Genomic DNA, 22017 nt, shown 5'->3' on the forward strand with positions numbered 1-22017 from the left:
TTAGGCTCCGATAGTAACGAGGGGCCACGGATTTTTGGGGGGGAGTGGAATCCCACCAATTCCGTTTACCAATAATGAGGTTGCTTTTCTCAGTCTTCACTTTTCAAATCCACAGAATTTTTCCAGCCTTTTTTGGGAATGGCACAAAAAAAAAACGGTGAGACCATAAAATAACGCACATTTCCTTTACATTCACAAATGCCCCGGATTCTTTTGGCAAGAAGGACCTGGGCATTCACACAGGTTACATGGAACACAAAGGGCTCAGAATCACCGGGCCAGGACTCCTGAACATGTGATATCAATCTCAAAACTTTTCAAGAGCTTTATGAAAGCTCTTAATTCTAGCTGTAAAAATCTTTTTTTCTTTTTCTTTTTTTTTTTTTTTTTTGGCTTTGTATTGCTGCACTGTTACTTTCTACAACTGCAGCAAAGCTTTCCTCATCGCGACAGATTAAAGATGAGCCAAGCGATGGCCAAGGTGCATTAGAAGGAAATGGTGATTAAAAATAAATTAACAGAGTCACAGATTCTTACAGCTGAAGGGGCCTCAGATGCCATTTGAGCCTCTCACCCTCATTTCACAGACCAGGCATTGAGGCCCCATCTTTTAAAAAACTTTTTTCCCCCAACATTTACACGTCTGCCTTTAAAACAAACATCCCTGGTTCCAATATCAGTGGGTAAGCCAGCACCACAATCTAAGCCTAATGTAAGCAGGGCTAGCCCTCTTCCTAGCAGGATACGTGGACATCATCTAGAATGTGAAAGCTTTGTACTATAGCGAAGTCTCCTAGATACACGCGCATGAGCAATTACGGTTTCGGAAATGTTTTTAGAATTCAGCAGTCCTTTGCTAGCTTGCTTATACTATGTGTTTTTTTTTTCTTCTAAATTGAGCATAGATGTATATAGCCCTTCCCCAGCTCGCTGCAAAAAAAAAAAAAAAAAAAAAAAGAAAAGAAATCAAATAATTAGGCTTCTGAGTTGAGAAAGTTTTGTCAAACCCAGAGAAAACTCTGCAGTGTTCACAGTCACTTATTGGCATAAATGCCTGACGCTCCCCACTGTGAAAACCAAGGAGTACTTTTTAGAAGCCCTGAGCCACCCAAGCCACCTAGCCCCAAGGTTACAATACTGATGTGACTGACTTTTTAAAGCAGGGATGGCTGGAGGCTGGACTTCCCTCTCTGCTAATATTTAACCAGCCCCGCCTGCTTCTTCCAGAACCAGCCATTTCTCCCTCTGCTTTGCAAGGTTGAGTGGTTTCTTTCTTTTTCTTTCTTTCTTTTAAAGAAGTGAATTACTTCATTGTTTTTCATCTCCTTAACACGGAGGGCAAATGCTTGCTATCCCTTTGTGTGGGCGGGCAGTGCGGGCCTCCGGGCCGGGGCACCGCTGCCTCTCCGGATGGATCCTCAGCACCGGGAACCGCTGCCACTTTCTTTCCAACGCCGCTAGGATGTAGTCGCTGACCCTGGCATTACCCATTTGGAAATGGTTAGGGATTAAAAGTTCTTCGGGCCCAGGGATCCTTGGTTCCTAATTGCCAATGTTTGAAGTCAGTCTGATTCCTCGAAAATTTGTGCAGCCTGATGAAAGCAAAAACTCAAACTCCCCTCGGGCGCGAGGTGTAGGGCCCGCCGTGGGTTCCGCTTGGTGTTGGGTTGGTTTGAGGGTTTTTCCCCCCTGATCTTTTTTTGGGGGGTGGGGGAATGGGGCTCAGGGCCTTCCCAATGACCGCTGAGTGCCCGCACTTCTCCAGGGCTGAGAGAGGTACGCACCATTCCCTGGTGCGGGGCAGGAGCGCGGGGCCAGCGCGCCCCAAGGCCAGACACAACTCCGCGGCCAGACCCGGGCTCGGGCCGCCGGCCGCCGGGTGCCCTGAGCTGCCCGCCGTCCCCAGCACCGTTTCTCGGGACAAGACATAATCCATATTCCTTCTCCTTGGTGAAATGCCGCTGATGCTTTTTTGTGAGTAGGGGGAAATATATGGGCGTTTTCAATGTGTGCCTAGGAGGTTGGGGGAAGGGAACAGAATGTCGAGGTGAGGGGAAGTAGGTGGGGGACGGAGAAAAAGGGGGGCTAACCTCATTCGGGCAATACACTCCAGGCTGTGGGACGTAAAAAGAAGGCAGCGGGAGTCCAGAATGAGAATTTCGATTGACCCGGTGAACTAGGCGCTCACACTCGAGGCAGGCTGGGAGTATGGTAATGACCTCTAGCCATCCCTTCCGAGGGAGCACTAATGTTATTTCTGGTATGTTGGTTTTTGAAAGGAGACTATATTAGGCTATTACGTGCTCAACCCAGAATTAGGGGATTGTTTTTTTAATCCGCTAAAGTGTGTGACAATTTGGAAACAGCCCATTAGAGCCTCAGCAACTATATTTTTGCATATGTCACCTACGTTCTAAAATTATTTTCCCTGAATCGCAGTGTTTTACTGGTTACTTCTATTAGCCGTTATTATTATTATTATTATTATTATTATTACTATCCGAGCTTCTCTCAGTGAGTTAATTGCTCGGCAGAATGCATCCGAAATGAAGATGGCATTTTTCACAAAATTAAATGCCAGTGAAGGCAGGAAAACTCCCACTCGCCCTTTTCTTTTAAATTGCAACTGTATGAGTCTTGTTTTCTCCCAATAACTAGAATTTTCAAATTTGGGATTCTCTCTAGAAATGACAAAAGTTTTTGGCCTCCAAATTTTATGTGTTCCTATTTTTTAAAACTGGCTCCAAACACACACACACACACACACACACCGCGGTTTCTTTTCTCTGAAATATTGTCTACGTCCCATTCAGAACTTGGTGTTTCCCACATAAATCTGTGCATAAACGGCTACATTTGTGTACAGACGTTTTAATACACTTTATACTCCTATGTTTGATTTCAAGACCTATTTTCACTCTGGTATCAAAAGCTCGCCATCAGTTTGTAGTCAGCAAAATGTGCTGTCTCAAAGCGAGGCCATTAATGGCAATGAATAAATGTTGATTTGTCGTCACCAGTCGCTCGAATTCCCCACCTCTTTTCATTTCACCTCCGGTCCTCCCTACTGAGTCTCATTTTCCACCCTGACACTTGGAGCCAGGGCCTCACTTAAATTAACTAATGATTATCCTTGCCCAAAGCAGTGTAAACAGACCCTAATTTATAAATTTGCTAATTGCCCTTCCCAGTGCAGACCCCTGAGTATCGCAGCCATGCGCATATAAAATTCAAAGCTCACTGGAAACCAGGAAAAGCAAAACAAAAATAAACCACATGGAGGAGAGAAAGAAGGGGGGAAGAGTCCCACATTCCACCAGTTCCCTGTTTTTCTCTGTGGAAAAGTATCCCCAAAAGATCAAAACTCGAAAACCACTTAAAATATTCTCTCCTGCTGAACATCTTTTGGGGCTAAGAAAGCAATAACCAGCTACACCCCAGAATAATCACTGGATGGATGTCTGTATTTCCAGAAAGTGAAATGCCAGTCTGCTCTTTATCCCTGTGGAATATGCACAGTTCAGCCTGGCTTTTAAACTCACACACACACACACACACACACACTCCTACAGTCACCTAGAGAAGGAACTTAAACTTACAGACTTAAGAAGTGCTGCAATCATTTCCCTCCCTAGTACGAGAAATAAATTTTTATCAGGGTCCATAATCAGGATCTCAAAAAGGGTTCTCATCTTCTTAATATGTTTGGCACTAGAGAGAGCGATTGTGACAGACCTGGAATATTTCACTCAATAATGCTAGCAATGCCCTTGGAGAGGCTTGGATGAACAAAATGTTTCAGTCTTTGGAGCCAAAACGTACTTGTCCTTCTCTCCTTGTGGCCTAACGTGAAGGATTAATAATGAGGGACTTGCTTCCATTAAACTCTGGTCCACACACGCAAAGGAAATTATACAAATCAGGAGGTGAGCACAAACCACAGGTCCCCATCTTTAATTTTGGCTCCCAGGTTAGGCATCTCAAACCATTCTTCACTCACTCACGTTTGGGGTGTGCTAATGAAAGAGGCTTTAAACCAATTTCAATAATTAAAAACGTTTATGCCCCCATTTGAAGTAATTGGTATGCGGGGGGGGGGGGGGGGGGCAGGAAAACAGTGGGTCCGCATCAGTATCATTTCAGTCCAAACTCCACTATAAGAAATTGAATTCCCCCTTCGGTCTGCATGAGCATCACCTCGTGAACTTTTCTTTCTGGGAGTTTTACCTATAAAATCAGGAAACCCAAAGTGGCCAACCTGAACCCAAAAAAAAAAAAAGTTTAATGAGAAATAGTGTTGGGTGGGCGGTGGAGTCACGAATCGCTGTGTTCCTAGCCTGCAGGCTGCTCTGTCCGGGACAGCATTTGTCGCCCATTAGGCCTCTGCTCTCCGAGGGGTCTCCCAGGAGCCAGGTGGGTGTCAGTGGGGGGCCAGGGGCTGCCCTGGCCAGGAATCCATAAGACTTCCCCCAACACTGCCTTGTTAACCTCAGACCTTTCACACCCATCACAAGGATTTCTGAACACCGCTGGGGAGAGAGGGGGACACAGGGAGGTGCAAACCACAGCACACTCCACCTTCTTTCCGCTGCAGCCCAGATTCTGGGCACCGGGGTTCTCCCCATTCCCTGTCCTCCCCACCGGCCTCCCAGTTTGCTCCCTCTGGGGGATGAAAGAAGTTAGAATCATCTCCTTATTCCTAGTGACTCTATTGTGCCACCTCGCCAGGGCCACACGGATACACAAGACCGACCGGCTCCCTAACCCTCCCCAGGCCTGCAAGCCACGGGGGTGCCCTCCAGGGCCCCGCACGCACACCCAGAGGGCGTCTGATTTAGCCACCATCCCACGGGCGCACGAAAAAATTATTTGGCCATCATCTCAAGCAAATCACCATCCTCGCCGGCCTAAGAAGAATTCAGATCTTGCCAACCCACCCCACCCCACCCCATTCCCCTTCTCACAAGGTTACTTACCAAAGGGACAGCCACCGAGAAAGGCCGCTTGGACCAAGCAGGAGGAGCCTTGGGCACGTTGGGGGCTCAGGCAGGGCACCCCTGAGGTCTTGGGGGGGGGTGCCCCCTGGGGTGCACACCTCGCACCTCAGGGAACTGTACCCCAGGCAGACCCTTGCGCGGCTCACCTCGCGCCACACTGCACACCCCTGACCGGCCTCAGACTTTTCGCTGGTCACTGTCTCTGCCTCATTTAAATGTCGGTAACGGGTCTGTGTTTCTCTGTTGGGCGTTAGGGGTGGGTAGAGGGGTGGTGTCGGAATTAAAATATTGGAGCTCTACTCTGAGCGAACAAGCCATAAACCGGCATATTCGTTCTCGGAGGCGGTGGATAATTCCAGAGGATAAGATGCGCTGGGGCACTGCGAGGGCTTTTCTCGTCTTGGTTCACTAGGGTTGTGCACACGGGGGTGCGAGCGCGGGCGCCTGGCGTGTGTGCAAACGCACGAAGCGCCCACCCGTCCGCGCGCTACCGGGTGTGCGGTCCGGGACGCCGCCCGCACGCCTCGCCGCCTAAGCCCGCAGGGCGCTGTGGCTTCAACATTCAAGCCTGCGGGCTCTGTAGCGGGAAATGCCCAGTGCCCCGCAGAAGGATTACATTATTTCGCTCCGCGGGAGCCCGGGCCTCGGTGCACAGGGCTGTGTTTGGGCGGGAAAGGCCCAGACGCAGGCAGGGGAGCCGCCGGGGTTGCGGTAAGAGCACCGTTGGCGCCGCCACGTGCCTGGAATATACTTCCCAGGCCCCCCGAGCCGAGCAGCTGTTCCCGGAGAAAGTTTCCTCCGTGGCCGCAGCCGATCGGACGGAGGGAAGTGGGGAGCGAGCGGGCTCAAGAGTCAGGCTCTTCCAGGACGGGTTCGGAGACCCTCCCTCCCCGGTGCGCGGTGGGCCAGGCCCGGCGGCTTCTCCCAAAGACGCTGAGTGCTGGCCCGCCCCGGTGCAATACTGAAAGCGCCTCGCAGGCCCTTCTCCAAGGCCCTGAGGCCTCGGGGAGGTTTCGGGACCACCAGGCTCGGAAGAAAATTGTGAATACATACTGTGTGCCCTCTGGTGTGTGAGCGCCTGCAGCGCGCAAGCTGGGCTGGTCCCTCTGCTGCCCGCGGGCCCGCCGTGCCAACCAAAGCCCGCTCTGTCGGGCGCGGAGAGAAAAACGGGTTGCGAACAGGCAAAGGCCTCCTCTTTGAATAAAAGCGAAACGTTAAATGTGCTCCGCGAGTTACCTGAGCTCCCCGGGTTTGGGAGGCTGGGACAGGGAGAGCAGGAGAGAAGGGGATCCGTCAAACAGCGGGATGGAGAGATTGACAAATACAGATGCGCTAAGCCATCGTCCTGTGTGTGCGCGGCGACCCAGCGTTTATCCTTCCCCAGCCCCGAAGCAATTTTGTTTTTCTTGTAGTTTTTGTTTTTGTTTTCTGTTCCAGACTTTTATCAGGGCAGGCAGGCGAGCCACGCAGCAGGTCCGAACCCCCGCCCCTGGGCCCTCATTAGGAAAAGAGGTAAAACAGAACCGGGAGGCCCAGCGGGGCAGAGGCATGGCCCTGGGCACAATGGAACCACAGGGCCGCATCTCTCACCTCCGCCACCAGACACACACTTTTAAATGAGGCCCTGTGCGGGGCTGTTAGGGCGCTGAGAGACAAAAAAAGAAGAAGAAAAAGGCCGGCAGGGGACCCCAAACCCTGGCCCTGCCTCCAGCTACCATCCCAACGTGCTGGAGCTCACACCGCGCCCTTTTCCTGAGAGATCCGTTCTCCCCCTCTGTCCGGCTGCTACGAAAACCGTGGCCATTGCGGGACTCGAGGCTGGAGATTTCCAAGGGTTTTGAGATCTCCAATTTGGAGTCCCCTCAGCCCACAATGTGCCCAGGACCCGCCGGTAGGCCCGCTCACTCGGCAGAAAGCCCGCGAGTGCTCTCGGTGTGCGGCTTCTTCCTCCTCCTGGACCTTCGCCCCACAGACATAGTTCATTTTTTGTTTTGTTTTTTTCTAACCCAAAGGCCATTTTTTTTTTCTTTTTACAAAGGCGATAAAGGTAATGTGAACGGATCCGCCAAACTCCGTTATGTGAAGTTCAGGGTGAGGTCCTCACCACCTACTCACTTCCAGCTCCAGCGAGGGAACAGCATTCTGGATACGGGGTCCTGGAGCTCAGGGCCCTGGACTGGCATCTCCTGGCCGGAGCCCTCACTCACTGTTTTCTCCCGGCTTATGGCTGAGACCGGAGGAAAGGAAACTTCCTGCTGAGTCTCTGCGTATGACCCTGCATGTTGGTCCTTTTTTAACATGCGAACTGAGGCCGGTTTTGGGGGCCTGCTGTCTGGAGAAAAGTTGGGGGGGCGGGTGGAGGAGGACAGGGCGTCTGCCCCGCGCAGTTAAATAACGTGCGCCTTTGCTACCGTTGGGAACATGAAGTAAATCCACCCTCCTCGTCGCCCGTTGTCATAAGCCCTGAAAGAACTCCCACTAAACTACGTGAAGGCCCAAGCAAAGATTTTAACAACAAATAAATGCAGGGAGGAAACAGTCTGGCCAGAGACGGGAAACACATTAGCCGGGGAGAATTTCTTTCCGGATTGCCCACTCAGTTATCCGAGGGGGCAGGCACCCGCATCCAGATGCAGGGGAAAACTTGAGTGGATGAAATAAATCTCCTTTTAATTTCCTTTTCATCGACTAATAAAAATAATTCCCCAACACTAAACCCAAATACCATAACGGGCCGCAGGAACACGGAGAATTCATAAAACTCCGTCTCCGCAGGTCACCCGCTAATCGCGTTATTATTAGCCCCGGGAGCATGGAAATTGAACTGTCACTCCCGACAGAGAAAATGGTAAGCGACAGCTGTCCCTCCTTGGGTCGGCCAGTTTTCCAGCCCCCAAGTGCCTGGGCCCGAGGCCTCCCCCATCCCTGTGCAGGCCACTGCCTCCTCGGCCACCTCCTCCCCCCGCGCTGGCCTGTGCGCTGACCCAGGTCCACTTCCCAGCCTCAGCTGGTCAGAAGGAGCACCTCCAGAAGAGGTTTAGAAGGCCTGGCTGGAAAGTTTCTGAAGCCGCTAACCCCAGCTGCGAGCCGGGTGTGCCTGTGTGTGTGTGTGTGTGTGTGTGTGTGTACGAGATTCCTCTGATAACAGCTGTTCCCTGGACTGTTTTTGAACAGTTGAAATCTTGGCACTTACTATGAAACGTTAAGTCGTCTCCCTCCCCATCCCACCCCCCATTCTGTTAAAATACCGACATCGACCTCCTCCTCCTCGCGTTGTACGTGATGTGTGCATATGGATCCGAGATACAAATCAATCGCACCCATGACCTCCAATGCACGGAGATATGGACCGAGGGCGTGGGCTAAGGGGTCTAACATGCCTCTTTCGGTAAAAGTCAACGAAGTAGAAATAGGACCGTGCTCCCTTGTCACCAGAGGAGGGGAAATTCGCCAACTTAAGCCCTAGAAAAATTGGTAGGGGAAAGGGGAGGGCTAGGGCCGAGGTGGAACGCACGCTAACGGGGCATTTCCCTAAGAGGGGGCTGTCGGGCCAAGACCCCCCGCGCTCGATCCGATCCCCCGAGTTCTCAGAAGTTGGTCTTAGCCCCTCTCCTTTCCCCAGGCCATCGGCGCCCCTCCTCACCCCAGGGCCCTGCAAGCTCCTCCGCTGCGAGCCCCAGGACCGCTGCGCCCCGCTCCCCAGGAGAAGGGGATGCGAGCCAGGAGGCCTCCCGGCTTGAATTTGGCGACGACATGCAAAGCTCAGGCCAGTTCCCCCAAATTGGTTCCGGCGAATTTGGGGCGGACTGCAGGCATTTGTCTAAGAAACTGCCGCATAGCAGCAGAGCAAGGCGGGGCGGCCGCGGCCGGGGCCTCCCTCCGCGCCGGGCAGGGCGGCCGCGGCCGGGGCCTCCCTCCGCGCCGCCCGCCTCCGCGGCCCGGCACTGCGCACTCACCCGGGTGAGGCTCCAGGCCGTGCGCCGCCGCGTCCTCCGTGTCTCCGAGCGGGCCCGCGGGGCTCAGCGCCTCCATGGACAGGTCCAGCCCCTTCTCCTCCCAGTCTCGCAGTTTCCGTTTTTTATTGGAGCCGATCAGGGCTTCCACGGAGAAGGCATGTGCTCGCGAGCTCAGGGCGACTGCAGATCTCCTCCTTTCACTCATCTTAGCCGCCCGCACCCCGGCCCCCCGCTCGCCCCCGCTGCCGAGGGAGCAGCCCGCGCCCTCACGCTCCGAGCGCCCGCCGGGCCGGGCCCGGGAGAGGCGGCAGCTCCGCGGGCACTGGGCGCCCTCCCTCCCCCTGCGCCTCCCGCCCCCTCCTTCCGCCGCCGCGGGCTGGGCCCGGCGCCCCTGGCTGCCCCGGCGGCTAAGCACGAGCGCCCGGAGCGCCGCCCGCTCGCAGCATGAGCGCTCGCGTCCTGCTTCCCACCCACCCGCCCGGGCAGGCGCTCACAGGCTGTGTACACTGGACTTCATTTTTTTTTTTTTTTTTATCCTCTTTCTCTCCTCCCTCTCCCTCTCTCTCCTCCCTCTCCCTCTTCCTCTCTCGGTCTTTTCCCGTCCTTCCCTCTGATCCAAACTTCTGGGAAACTTTTTTTCTGAATCCCTCCCTTCCCAAGGAGCTGGGGGCAGGCTGTGCGCTCCTGTCCTTGGGGCGAGGGAGAGGAGGGGGGAGGAAGAGAAAGGCTGTGGGGGGGGGGGGAAGCAAGCCCCCGGCCAATGGCGAGGAGGGAACAGGAGAAACCCTGAGCGCGCGGGCCAATGAGCGGAGGGGAGAGACTGAGGCCCCGGCCAGGGCGCAGCGCCCGCGGTCCCCGAGATGCTCCAGGGCCGACTTTTAACTCCTGGCTTCCCAGGGTCCCGTGGGCTCCCCGTGGGGGGAGAAGGGGAACTGAAGGTCGAGGTCAGACTTGTGCCGTTACACACTCCCGCTGGCCTCCAACCCGTACCTTTTCCTCCCAAATCCGCTAGGTTTCAAAGATGCTGCAAGCCCACAGTCATTTTCACTGCAGATCTGAAATTCGGGGGCTCAGACACAATGTCAACCTGACCAAAATGCCAGAAAACGGCTCTAGTCATCTCCCTGCTTGCCCCCCAGATGCTTTTAGATTCGCTGGATCCTAAGGATTTCGACACAAGGTTCTTATTTCCCGATTGGACGACTTCTAAACAACTCCGGTGGACGCAAAACGAAAGAAACAAGCTATAAGCCCCCGTTGCTAGCCAGAACCTTGTTGAAAATCTAAGGACCGCTTCCTCCTTCCATCTCTACCTGTTGGAGAAGGAGAGGTGGGCCCCTCAAAGCCGGAGGCCGGAGGAGGCCGGGTGGGGCGGCCAAAACGCTCTGCCGACCGATGGATCCCGGATCCCGACTGGGCCCGCAAGCAACAAAGGCGCGCCTGGCCTGCGGCGCCGGACGCGGAGCCGAGCTGCGCCCGCTCAGGACGCCTGCTCTGTGGAACCCACGGAGAGGGGCTGGACGAGTGCAGCCGGGGACTTGGACAGAGGAGAAGGAACTTTTTCAAAATTCCCTTCAAATCCGATCATTCGGGAGCATGGCTCTCCCCGCCCCGCTGATCCTCCCACTACCCTTGCAAAAAAAATTTTTTTCAGAGCAGTGCGGTCGCTAGGGATTTCTAAGGAACTTAAAGTCCAATTCTTCTGGCTATTCTGATTTCCCACACCCCTTCCTAGGTTGCTCTACTGGTCCCGGGCCACAGGCAAAGCCGGAGCCCAGGCCAACGCAGAGCGAGTTCAGAGGGGCCAGAAGCTGTTGATCTTACCGAGCTGGAGAAGGGTCTCGGGTTTCCCAAAGGACGACCTCGACACAGCCTGACTTGCCGGAGCCAAAGCCCCGGTGGAGGCACTTCTGTGCCCCCGAGAAGGGGCGGGAAAGAGTCAGCTTCCTGGTGTGAGAATCACGGATCTCCAGGCCCAGCAGACTATTCGTGCCAACAGCCAGGCCTTGAGCAAAGTCCGAACCCGCAGGCCTAGGGCAGAGGGGCCCAGGCGTGTCATAGGCCCCCCCTGGAAGGAGCGCCCATTGATCCTCCCGCCCTGGGGTGAGAAGGGAGGGCTTGTAAGTCCTCTGAAAAGCCACACTCTCCTCCTGACCACGGAGGGGCCGGGAAATCTAGTCCTTGCTATTGTACTTGGAAGTGCTCTGGAGCTGGAGGCAACAACCTAGTGTCCTGAATGTTCTTGGCCTTTTCACAGGAGAGCAAAACAGGCCACTTCTGGAGCCCCCTCGTCCCAGATGAGAATCAGCCAAGAGGGCAGCAAATGCAGGAAGAATAATGGAAAAACCACTGGAGCAGTGTGATTCAGCCAGGCTTGGCCTCCCTAGCCAGTGTCTCTGACTTGCTCTTAAAAACCCTGGAATGTAGAAGCTGGGTGCTGAGCCCCTCAGGGTCTCCCTCCACGCTGCCGCCTCACAAACTCCCCGGGAGCTGGGGTGGCTAGGCACAGTGTCTCCCTCTCAGTCCCCACCTGGCATTGCTTCCAGGAGCCACTGCCTAAAGGGACAGCATTTACCACCCCTAGGCTGCAGCGAGACCACTCAGTCCAAGAGCTCTCAGTTATGTTCCGCTGAGGCTCTGCCCGCTCTTCGGCTTCCAGGTTCTGGTGTCAGCACTGGTGGCTGGAGTTTGCCCAGTGGGACCAGGCCCAGTGGGGTAGCCTGTGTTCTCCCCATCCTCTGTGCCTCACAGCTCCCTCTGGCAGCCTCTTGCCTTAGCCTTCTCACACTGACCCGATTTGGATTAAGAATTGGGTGCACCATAGGCTGTGAAAGCTTCTCAAAAAGAGGAATTTGGGGTTATCCACACACCTCCATTCAGATCTAGAAGGTGTCCACAGACACATGTCCCAGAGACACACCTGGAGAAGTGAGCAAAGCTTTCAAGGGCAGGCATGAACTCCTCGCCCCCAACCCAGACCAGAGCTTTCGCTCACAGAGTTCAGAAAGAGCCCTGCATCCTTCAGGTTACAGAGGTTGTCCCACCCCCTTCTTTGTACACGCATGTCCTTAAGAGCAGGTTAGGCCATGAGAACAAATCAGATGGCAGTGAAGCCAGGCTGGTTCGGAACAATCAGGAAAATGGGAGTGTTCCTCTAGGTAAATATGGAAGGGGCAGGGACATTTTCTTTTTGTGACTACATGGGTCAATCTGAGGTTTCTCCCAGGGGCATACACTCCTTGGCGTGTGACCTGTGCTGATGGGGAAGAGTGTGGGGAAAGATTAAGCAGGATGGTTTAATGTCTGTGACTTGGGTGTTTACATTTATGAGATTGGGGAGAAGGAAAAGAGGGTTAGGGCATTCCATATAAAAATCTGGGAGTGATGGATGCATTTTCCTTCCACGGATTGCATCAAAGGGCTTTCAGATTCTCTGGTTACCCAAGTTTCTTGCTCCTTTAACTCTTAGGAATAAAGGGGGGGGGGGGACATGTATGAGGCTATGTTCCAAGGCAATCCTTGAGTTTCCCAACCACAGGCTCCCATTTAGGGCCCTGGGCAGAGTCTGTAGGTGGCGAATCCAGTTCAGGTCTATTTCAGGTCTGAAGCTCATTGGCAAGGACCAAGCAGGAGGCCCCACCCTACCCCCTGCAGGGGCCCCAAAGAGGATAATTATTCTGAAAAGTCTAGGGGTGATCTGGGAGGGGGAAGGGGGAGATGAGCTCACTGACCACCAGTGGGGTGGTGGGAGGGGCGAGATAGATAGCCAGGGCTAGCCTTATAGGAGGAAAACCAAGAAAGGAAGGACAGCACAGTGCTCACCTAAAACGGGCACTGTCCTATCCTTTGGAATGTTTTCAAAGAAACCAGAAAGAATTCTACGGCTTAGGGACAAGAGTCCGGAGCCTGACCCCCTCCACATGCCTGTCCTTGCTTTGTATTTCTCTCCACACCAAACATCCCCCGAAATCCCACCACTGCTAACGCCTCAAGGTGAGCCACCAGACGCTGTGCCTTGGCAGTTTTGAGTGAGTAATTGAAAACAAAGTTTAAAAGTAGTTGGCCAGCAGGCCATGTTAGGCTGCCCTTAAACACGTGGGCAGGGAGCTTGGGAATTACAATGAATTCACCCTGACTGGGCAGGTATAAAACATTACGAGGACTATGGTGCCGGAGGAAACCATAGACTCCAAGACAAGCAGAGCTTAGCAGCCAGGTCCCAGTCAGCTCTACACTGTGACCTTAGGTAAGTCACTTAATGGCTTGTGCCTCAGTTTCCCTGTCGGCAGGGTGAAGGAGCCCTAAATACTTTACAAGCAAGTAAAGCAGGCACGATAATGGATGGGAGGCTGGGCAGACCCAGGACCTTTATTGCGATTGAATCTTCCAGTGAAAATCTTCCACTTTTCACTTCTCTTCCCAAACTGGCGCCCAGTTATGGGTGGCTTAGCGGTCCTGGAGCCTTCAGGTGGGCGTGAGAAGGAGCCGATTTCTGGAAACATCTGCCCAGTGCCAGCTCCGCAGAGATGGCACCAGCCCACTTTTGTCGATGGCATTTCCAGTCGCGGGGAGCTGCGGGTCCGTGAGCCGTTGACTATTCAGCTACCCCCTCACACTTTTCAAAAATAAAAGTCCGTGGGGGCAAAAAGGGTCATTAATGATGTTTTTTTGTTTTCACGAAATAAAATCTTTTGTTTTTGTTTTAAACCAGCAGCGTGCCCTCCTCTCGGTCCTTCCAGATGTTTGCAATAAAATCGCAGGTTTTGCCTTTGGGACTGGAAATAAAATTTAACGGCCTTCACTCTGTAATTATTCTCTTAGCTCGCCCTTCATAAATTTATCTGCTTTCTATCGACGTTGGGGTAGGGGGCAGCGAAAGGGGAGAAAGCCCCAATTTTATATTTGCGACTATAAAAAAGCGCCACCCGGTTTCCTCGCCTTCGGCGGGCCGCCGTGTAACGGGGAGAGCCTGGCCAGCGGGCAGCAACATTGCGCTATTGTTCGCCCGCTCCGGTCTGCGCAGGAGCTGGGCCCTCCACAAAGGGGGCCTGTGCGGCCGGGAGGCAAGGAAATCCTGTTCCCCAGGCCCCGCGGCGCTCTCCCCGGGGCAAATCTCACCACCGGCAGCCTGATCTTGGCCTTCAGTGTCCGCCTGCCCCGCTGGGAGCCAGCTCCAGCCCTGCCAGTCCCGCCCTCTGCCAGCTTTCGCCGGAAGCGAAACCTCCAGCCTGCTCTGAGCCCACTGAGTGCGAGGGGGGAGCCTGGCTCTGGGCACCCAGATGCTATGCAAAGGTCGCCCTGGGCTCCAGGCAAGGGGCATTCCAGGAAGGCCCTCCCTCCGCCCCTCTCCTCGGCCAGCTCCAGGGCTAGGCTGGAAAGTGACATCCACACCCTCAGGAACTCAGGTTCCCTGGCAGCCCTAGGCAACTCAGCCCAAAGTCAGCGGACTTTGGAAGCCACCAGAGTTCCCACCTCCCAAAATAAATGTGCGTACATCAGTAACTACCATGTACTTGTAGAGTAAGCGTATAAGCACAGGGTTCAACATGTATTTCCCCTGACTGCACAAAGCCATGGTTCTATCCAGCCAGCTGCACACCCGCGCATAAACACACCATGTACAGCTACACTTGTGTACACACACTTGCCTTTCTAGAAACAAGCACGCACAGAGAAACAATACATGCCTGGGTGCACACAGGCATCCGGGGAAGCATCCTGGCCACACACTTAACCTGCCCAGAGTCTGCAGAAGTTTACACGAACGAGTTCTCCCTGACTCCACAGCTCCCTCGGGGTTCGCCCTGGCCCCTGACGCTTAATCCATGTGGCTGTCCCCCAACCTCCTCTCCTTCGTCTGCACTGAGCTTACCTGTGAGGTGACAAAAGTATCTTAGGTGACAAAAGAAGGGAAACATGCTAACCCCCCAGCTTTGAGACCTCACCCCTTGGGAGAGCCATCCAGTGCCTGAGGGAGACCAGGTTGCAGGGACTGGCAGACTGGACAGCGAGAGATCCTGGCACCAAGCAGGAGCAGCAGCGAGCAGGGGTTGTCCTCCTTTTGTTTTTAAGCACATGAGCCCCTTCCGCCCTCCAGCCAGCAGGCTGCCAGCCAGAAAGCCAAACCCCTGGAGCCAGACCTCTCCTAGGCAGAGCACTCTGTTCAGTTCCTTTGACACCCGGAGTACCCTAAACAGCGACTCCACCTCCCCTTTCCCACCGGGTCTGCAGGTGCTTGATTAAGCAAGGTTAAGAGTTCCCTTTGGTTCTGAGAGAAAGGATTATCTAAGGTTTCTGGGGGTCAAGGAGGAGGAAGAGCTAGACCTCAAAGTCTAACACAGCCAGCTGGCACCTGAACAGGGTACCTGACGTTCTGGGGAGGGGGCTGGGAGGCAGATGAGAGGGCACTGCTGGTGGGGATCAGGGAGGGAGGAGCCACGAGGACCACCAGCTAAAGTCAAATGGTTTGAGGCACATGGCCTTGATGGGATGACTTTTTCCTTTCCTTTTTTTTTTCCCCCCCAGAAATGTTTAGATTTCACTTGTCACTAATAAAAATCGGCCACCCAGAAGCAAAATGCCCTTGGCAGAACTGTGCCAGCTGGCGCGGCCCGGTGCCGTTCCCTGCAAACGAGCATGAGTAGGTTTTTACAGCCTCCTTACGGATCAATCGCTCCCTCTCCGCGAGTGGAAACGAATTGTCCGTTATACAAGGAGAGTGGAAACCACGGACCCGCTCCAGGGAGGGCCTTTGGAATAAACCCTCGGTGTGTGGAGGACAGGGGGGCTGGCCACTTGCCTTTGGACTGGGGCGGGAGGAGCTGGTGAGAGGCAGGTGAGCTAGTTCGTGGGAGGTTTTTGGTTAGTTTTGGTCCGTGATTCACAGTCCACCTTCCTGACCCTTAGGCAAAACCAAATCAAAGAAGGGGGCGTGAAAAAGAACCCAGAACTCTTGGGTGAAGTGTGTGGTATAGCCAGTGACACCAAAACTAACGGGGTAGGAAGATTGCTAACGTGGGGAGCCCCGTATGGCTGGACAAATGAGCCCTCGAAATTGATTTTTATATATTAAAAAGCCATTATATAATATATATTATATATCTCAGCTTTATATCTTGATGAGGCTTTTCAGAGCAGAGACATATGCTGCGTTTCTGTGGAGAAGCCCACATCTCCGGAGCTGCAGGGCCCGCTGCTGTGGAAGAGCGGGGGAGGGGGCAGCCCCACACTGGTCTCGCTCAAACAGCTGCAGGAGGCATTGCGCTCTGGCCCACAGCCAGGCACCCCAGAAAGCCTGGGGCGAGGAAAGCTCTCTCTCCCTAATCAGGAAAAATACTCACTTAACTCCACATACTTCCCAAGGACTTCACAGGACCGTCAATAACTCCAGGCAAACGAAGGCGATCCCCGGGCAGAACAATGCGTGAATCCCCATCCTCCTAATTCTCGGCGGTGTCTGCGGCGGCGGCGCACGGCCCTGGGCTGGAACTGCACCTCGGACATATGCCCCCAATATTGCCTTCACTGGAAATGAGAACTTTTGACCATCTCAGAAGACTGCAGAAGGCGGTCCTATCCAGAGGCCGCTGCTTCCAGGAGGATCAGAGAGAGAGAGAGAGAGAAAAGCATTTCTTTTCACAACCTTCCTCTCCTGCCACCAAGGACCATTCTGTGTCTCTGTCGTTTTGGTTGGCACCACTCACGAGAAGTGAATATTGTTAAGCCTATACTCTGTGCCAGGCCCCGTGCCCAGTGCTTTATATAGCCTAATCAGGGGTCTTCAAACTATACAGCCCGTGGGCCACATGCGGCCCGCAGAGGAGTCTGATCCGGCCCGCCAGGTTTTTTGGGCAGTGAGCGCAGCCGAGGTGTTACAGTAGGAATTAGTACTTCATATAGTCCGGCCCTCCAGCTCTCTGAGGGACCGTGATCTGGCCCCCACTTTAAAAAGTTTGAGGACCCCTGGATCTCCCCCCTCCCCCCTGCACGTTCTATGAACCTAGAACCAGTGCTAACCAGCCCCAGTTTACACAGGAAGACACGGAGGTAAAGAGGGGTTGTGTGACTTGGTGTGGATCTCACAGCTCTTATTGCAGCTCATCTAGCTCGAGAGCCAGAATCCTTCATCCCTTCGCCTCCCATCGCTCTAGGCGCAAACCCACTCTCTCTGCCTGCAAGTGCCTGGCAGAGGGGCTGGCGCTGGGGAGAGGGCCCTGACGGAGTTGGCTACTCCAGGGAAAACAGTTTGCCCCATCTAAAACACACACACCTTGGAGGCCTTCCCAGCTGAGGTGCAGCGTCTTTGCAGGGTCCCAAGGTCTTTCCTCAGGGCAGGTGTGGCCTGGCGCTCAGCAGGGAAGGTGGGAAGCTGCCAGCCCCACTGGTTGCTTCTGGGGAGGGAACTGTCAACTAAGATCAAGGCGCAAAACTCCGCTGGGCTCCAGTGGCTCTGACACCGCCGCCAGCCTGGGCCCTCCTTCACGGCTTGGGCTGCTCCTTTGTAAAGCGTGGGTTTTTCCGGGGCTCTGAACCACTATTGATTCAACCCCCAATCTATTCCCCAATGCTTCCTTCTTTCTCTCCACCCCCACCCTCCCCAAGCTGCCAGTCCTCCACACAACACGTGCGGGTTGGCAACTGAGCGATTCCACCCAGGTGGGTTGGCAGCCCCTGTCCTTCTCCAGTGGTTTTTGCCCTCAAGGTCATGGAAGGCAGTGAGGAGCAGGCCATTTCCCCCCTCAGACCTGGAGCTTCTGGGGGGCAGGGTGTGTCCATCAGGCCTAGGGGCCCTCTCCCTGCACCCCCTGATGCCTGCCCCGCCCCCCCAGGGCCCTCCCCTGTCTTGACACTGCGTTCCCCTCTCGCCTCCTTCACCCCCACACACACTCACGCACAAGGCTGGGTTCCCAGGTCCTTCCTCTTGTCATCCCTGGTTCTACAGCTCGGATCCATGTGACATGTCACAAAAAACACCGACTTCTACCCGTGGCTCATTTACTTTTATTCCTCAGAAGAGCTGAGGATTCCAAACTCAGATTTGTTACCAAAGAGGGGAAAACGCTCAGGTCCCGGGGAAGGGAGAACTCGGAGCATCTAAGAAAAACCTCGGCCTGGTGTGTATGTGAGGGGCGAGGGCTTTGGGGCTCAATTTGGTGGGAAGAGGGTGTAAAGCAGAGGCATCCAAGAAGAGCTTCTATCAAAGCCCCAGACCGGCCTGGGAACTGGGGCTGCACAGAGACACAGACTTGTCATCCGTGTGGTGTCCCCATTTCTTAGAGGTGCACCTGGGCAGCGATGCCCAGAGTCCTACGCCACCTTCAGGCTCTGAGAGGCTCAAGCTGAGTTTGCTCCTGTCTCCTGTAGGGTGGCTGCAGCCTCCTCCCTTCGCCCAGGTCACAGGCCTAGCTCAGCCCTCCGCGTGCGCCCCCCCCCCCCCCAGAAGGCTGGCCTGGGAGTTGGGGCTGCAGGGCTAAGAGAGCTGAGAGACCCTGAAAGAGTTGAAATGAAAGATCTTCCTGCCTCCCTCTCCTTCTCGCCATTTTGGTGTCTCAGTGGAATGCTGCCAGCCTGTCTTCTGAGGTTCTTTCTCTCTCCCTGATGGCAAAGCCAGTCTCACTGGCAGACTTGCTGCGCGCAAACACCACAGTAAACTGTGAGCAAGCACTACCTTAACGCCTGCCTGGGTGCTGCCCCAGGCTGGAGAGCCCTGCTGCTCCCCAGTCTTTCTCACATTCTCACCAGCAACCTTCATCCACGCCCCTCCCCCTCGGTGCCACAGATGCATTTTTCCACCCAGCCAGCTGACACGTCTTCTCTCCTACCTGCCCCGGACATCCGCCCGCTGTCTTTCCATCTCCTTTTCCTGACTCACGTGTTACAATGGGAAGCTGAGCTCGCAAGTGTCTTTTGGGGAAGGCTTCGGGGAGAGGTGAGTGAGAGGTGGTGTCAGGCAAAGAAGAGGGAAGGGTGTGCTGGCAAGACACCGAGCCCCTCTCCAGGCTGGAGACAGTAAGGAGGAGGGAAACAAAAGAGGGAAAGGAAGGGAGGAAGAAAAAGACATAGCTTAAGGAAGAAGTAGAGAAGAGAAAGGGAAAATTTAAAAAACAGAAAAGAAAACCAAGAGAAAGAAAAGGAGAAGAAAAGAGGCTAGGGCTGTTCCAATTCCTGAAACCCAGCCCCACTCCTGCCTGGTCTGGGTGTAAAATCGGGGCCCCCCACTCTGAACCATCTTCCCACAGCGGGACTGGGGGGAGTCAGAGCGGAGGTTTAGGGAGGAGGCCTGGAATGGGTCTTCTGAGCACGGCAGAGCCCCTGCCTGCGGCCCACCGCCTAGTCTGCAGCCCTCAGCTAAGGGTTCCTGGCGCAAACCAAACTCCCGCAGAGAGAGACCCGTGGCCTCCACGGACCACCTGCAGACTGCACACCCAAGGGCAGGGATGGGAACTCTGCGCCACTGGCTCCAGCACTGAGGCATTGGGTAGGACCCCGGGTCTGGGGAGGGGAAAGGGAAAAGGTTCCGTTAGAAAACAGAAAAAGAAAAAAAAAAAAAAAAAAAAGAGCATGGTTCTGAGGAGAAAGGGCTGAGGACCTCAGGGAACCAGAGGCTCCGAGCGCTCAGGCCCCGGTGCCTCGGCAGATGAGGGAGGGCCTCTCGGCTGAGTGGGAGGGTGGGAGGAGCTGGTGGAAAGTCTGCAGTTGGGCGCTTTAGGAGGTTAATATTCTCCCAAATTTTAATCCAATTTGAGGTTATTAGTCCAAATACCGGGAAAGGTTACCCGTGCGCTTTATTTCAATAAATCCCCTGGCTGCAAAGACCGATGGGAACGGGTGGGCATAGCCCTCCCCCACCGAGTCCGCAGCTGCCCTCTCCCCGTTCCTGGAGGGGAGTGGGGGATGTGGCGGGTTCTCTTGTAGGAGGGAGGTGGTTTTTCTCTCTGAGCTCCTCCTCTCCTGTCTTCCAACTCAGTTCACTGGACTTGGAGCCTCAGTCTTAGCTTTTCCTCCTGCACCATCCCCACACACACACACCCCTCTCCCAGCCTCTCTCGGTGAGGCACAGTAATGCCCAGCTTCCTCCTGGGGGGAATCACAGGGACGGTCCGCCCGCCCGGGGAGGGAAGCACAAGCCTAGCGAAGAGGAATGCGCCGCCGCAAACCAGGGCGAACAGATGTGCCCGGCGCCCCTCCGGCCCACCCCGGGTCCGGCCCCCGAAAGCTGCTCCTCAGCCCTGTGTCCGCGGAATTACATTATTTTCTCCCCGGCCCCAATCATCGTTTTACAGAAAAAAAAAATTTTTTTTAAGAAATATAAATTGCTGCTTTGTAAGATCAAAGTGCCGCTTTCTGGTGCATCTGGCTGAGCGGGAGATGGGGGGAGGGAGGGGAAGAGTGGTGCAGTCACAGTTCCCCGACTTCAAAGTGTTCTCCAGAGCGGGTTTTAGCCGGTGCATTGTAATTCTCTCTCCCTTCGGCTTCGCAGGGGGCAGGGGGGGGGTCCCCGGTGCGCGCGCGCGGAGAGCCCCGGCCGAGGCCCCCGTGCCCGCGCCCGAGGCCCCGCGGAGACCTGGCTGCGGACGGTCCTGGGGGTGGGGCGGGATGGGGCGTGGTGAGGGTGGCTAATCCAGCACCGTCCAGTCCCCAAATTCCCAAATAACCCGCGGAGACGCCGCCGAGTCGCTGCGCTCTTACTCAAGCGCCTGCCCGAGGCTCCTCGCCGGCCTCCCCGCGCCGCCCGGGCGGCCAGGTCACTGTGCTCCGCCCGCGGCCCGGGCACCGGGCGAGGATGCGGCTTCTTCGGGGGACCCGGGTCAGGCCCAGGCCTCCCGGGCACCGGGCAGCGAGGCTCTGGAGGGCGGGTTTGGGTCTGGGTGGCAGCCCGCCGGCGGCCCCTCGGCCCCCGCGCGCTCCATCGAGCAAAGTGGGGGGCAGAGAGCTCGGAGAGGGGCCGGGGCGCCAGCGCCCGCAGCCGCTGGCTCGTAAGGTTTCGAGGTTTGGCGGCCACAGACGTGAACCCGGGGTGGGCCGAGGCCCGGGGAGGGCGGCCGCCCGGCACCCCGCGGGCCGGCTGTCACGGAGCCCGGCGGCCGCCGCCTCCCGGGGCCGGAGCGCGAGGACCGCCACGGGGAGGGGTGAAGCCAGAAGGCCGGCTGCTCCCAGACCGCGGCGGCATTTCTTTTCCTGGAAAGACCCAGTGCTCACGTTGTCAGGTCGCTTCCATTGCCCTTGGTCTGAGTTGTCCCCAGTGGCCGCTCCTGATGGTTTGAACCTCAGAGTTCCCTGCCCGGGCTGGAAGGGTTAACGGACGGAGCGCGCCTGTTTCCTGCCCCGATCCCGCGTACTCCCAGCCCCCCCCCCCCAGGACGCTCCCCGAGGGGCTGGCACCCCGGATCCCGACAGTGTGATGGCTCTCATTTCTAGAGGAGAAAACGGAGATCCTAAAGCGTCCGCGACTGGCCCCAGGTTCCAGTGCAGCACGGTTAGGGCCCTTTACCCAAGTCACCGGCACATCTGTGTGCTCCCCGCTCCCCTGGGGGTGTCCCGCCCTCCTCGCTCGCCCTCCTCCCGCGACGCCCGGGGTCACGGCCCGGCAGCCTGAGCGGGCGCGGCGCCCTCGAGGCGCGGGCATCTCACCTCGGCCCGGCAGGTGCAGAGGCGGCGGGCGCGGCGGGCGCGGGTCGTCCGGCGGCCGAAGGGCAGGAGCGGGCTGGCCGCCGCTTTCTGCTGCCCGGCCGGCGGCGGAGGGGGCAGAGAAAGGGGGGAGTAGGGTTGGGGAAGCCGCCTTCAGCGGGTCCGGGCCTCGCCTCCCCAACACAACGTCCAGGAAACCTCCGAACTTTCCATTGTTTGAGGAGCTTCCCTAAACAAACCGTCCCGATCCTGGCGGGGCTGCGGGGAAGAGCGGATAACGGGGTGAGGGACGAGAGTGGGCACTCCTGGACCGCCCTCTCCCGAGGAGCCCAGCGACTCCAGGAGCTCAGAGCGCAGCGCCCCGCGCTCTGAGACCTCGGGTCCAGGCCCTGGGAGAGGGCGGTCCAGGCCTGGCATCCTGGGGTCCGGGTGGCACG

The 22017-nt window shown here is 55.9% G+C and overlaps 1 protein-coding gene across 4 annotated transcripts in view; it reads right to left on the reverse strand.

Annotated features, from left to right (window-relative positions):
- Positions 1-21748, reverse strand: part of TBX15 (T-box transcription factor 15) — a 102025-nt gene extending 80277 nt beyond the window's left edge. The window contains exon 1 of one of the 4 annotated variants that reach the window (XM_084866093.1): positions 21584-21748. Coding sequence is in view for 1 of the 4 variants with exons in the window: in XM_084866090.1 (XP_084722216.1) it covers positions 8954-9158 (205 nt within the window). In the remaining 3 variants the exon portion in view is untranslated. Of the gene's footprint in view, positions 1-8953; positions 9302-10266; positions 10440-10777; positions 10801-21583 lie in introns of those variants that run through there. The other 3 variants (XM_084866094.1, XM_084866092.1, XM_084866090.1) reach the window with 3 other exon arrangements.
- Positions 21749-22017: the final 269 nt, after the last annotated feature.

This window comes from Pipistrellus hanaki (genome assembly GCF_964339955.1).
Source record: "Pipistrellus hanaki genome assembly, chromosome: 18".
In the NCBI taxonomy this organism is placed as follows: domain Eukaryota; kingdom Metazoa; phylum Chordata; class Mammalia; order Chiroptera; family Vespertilionidae; genus Pipistrellus; species Pipistrellus hanaki.